The sequence below is a fragment of the Charadrius vociferus genome, unplaced genomic scaffold (genome assembly GCF_000708025.1).
Source record: "Charadrius vociferus isolate BGI_N301 unplaced genomic scaffold, ASM70802v2 scaffold2024, whole genome shotgun sequence".
Lineage (NCBI taxonomy): Eukaryota > Metazoa > Chordata > Aves > Charadriiformes > Charadriidae > Charadrius > Charadrius vociferus.
In genome coordinates, this window is record NW_009647880.1 from 7,834 (window position 1) to 9,466 (window position 1,633).

General features: G+C 61.8%; 1 protein-coding gene across 1 annotated transcript in view; it reads left to right on the forward strand.

The window, feature by feature from the left end:
• The first annotated feature begins 8 nt into the window (after window positions 1-8).
• The window catches only part of LOC104284766 (solute carrier family 22 member 6-A-like), a 5,158-nt gene continuing 3,533 nt past the window's right edge, over window positions 9-1,633 (forward strand). The window contains exons 1-3 of the mRNA XM_009883135.1: window positions 9-20; window positions 765-868; window positions 989-1,142. Coding sequence (XP_009881437.1) covers window positions 801-868; window positions 989-1,142 — 222 coding nt within the window. The 5' untranslated portion in view covers window positions 9-20; window positions 765-800. The remainder of the gene's footprint in view (window positions 21-764; window positions 869-988; window positions 1,143-1,633) is intronic.

The window sequence follows — 1,633 nt, forward strand, 5'->3', positions numbered from 1 at the left end:
TGGCCACCATTGTCACCGAGGTGGGCATGGGGCTGGGGGAAGAGGAGGTGGGGTGGGGATGGAGGGTGGGAAGATGACCACCATGTGGCCACCGGCTTCTCCAAGGTGGGGAGAGGGATGGAGGGTTGGAACCGTATGGAGATAGAAGGGCAGAGGTGGCACCGTGTGGAGGTGGAGGGGTGGAGATGGAGCCACGTGGAGGTGGGAGGATGGAGGTGGGGTCATATGGGGTTGGAGAGATGGAGATGAACCCATATGGAGGTGGAGGGGAGGAGGTGGAGTCGTGTGGGGTTGGAGAGATGGAGATGGATCCATATGGAGGTGGAGTCATATGGGGTTGGAGAGATGGAGATGGACCCATATGGAGGTGGAGTCATATGGGGTTGGAGAGATGGAGATGGAGTCATATGGAGGTGGAGGGAAGGAGGTGGAGTCATATGGGGTTGGAGAGATGGAGATGGAGTCATATGGGGTTGGAGAGATGGACCCATATGGAGATGGAGGGATGCAGATGGCATCGTACAGGATTGCAGAGATGGAGATGGATCCATATGGAGATGGAGAGGAGGAGCTGGAGTCATGCGGGGTTGGAGGGGTGGAGATGGAGCCGTACGGAGATGGAGGGATGGAGATGGAGCCGTACGGGGAAGATGGGATGATGCTGGATGGAGGTGGTGGAAGAGATGGATGGATGGACAGGAGAAAAGAGGATGACGGGTAGAAGGAGAAGACGGGTCGTCCTCACCTCATTCTCATCCCCGTAGTGGGACCTCGTCTGTAGCTACCGGCAGCTCCGGCAGATGGCCCAGTCCATCTACATGGCCGGGGTCCTGGTGGGCGCTCTGGTCCTGGGGGGCCTCTCCGACAGGTAAAGGCAGCAAACACCTCCATCCCCACCCCTCCCCCTGCCTCAGTTTCCCCGTGGGGCGTCGGAGAGACCGTCACCACCCAGTGGCACCCAGTGGCACCCAGTGCCTCCCTGTCGCAGGTTTGGGCGCAAGGCCATGTTGATGTGGTCCTACCTGCAGCTGGGGGTGATGGGGACCTGCACGGCCTTCGCCCCCAACTACGCGTCCTACTGCGTCTTCCGCTTCGCCAGTGGCATGGCCCTCTCCGGCTTCGGCCTCAGCATCGCCTGCTTGGGTGAGGGGACGGGCATGAGGAGGACCACGGGGACCCGGGTGGGGACAACCGGCGTGGTCATGGACGGGGACAACCCGATGGCCGTGGTTGGGGATGTCCCGACGGCCGTAGGGTGGCGACATCACCGCGGCCATGGATGGGGACACCGCTATGGTCACGGAGAGGGACGTTGTCACGGCCGTGGGTGTGGGTTGATGACCATGGATGGGGAGAGTGACAAGGGTGGCCATGTGGCTCCGGGTGGGGACAATCGGCACGGTTGGGAGGGGGGACAACTCAATGGCCATGGGTAGGGATGTCCCAATGGTCATATAGGGTGGGGACAACCCAAAGGCTGTGGTTGGGGATGTCCCAATGGCCGTAGGGTGGGGACATCCCCCTCTCTATAGATGGGGATGTCCCTGTGGCCACCGATGGGGACATCCCAGCGGTCACCGATGGGGACATCCCAGTGGCCACCGACGGGCACACCCCAGTGGCTGGCGCGGGG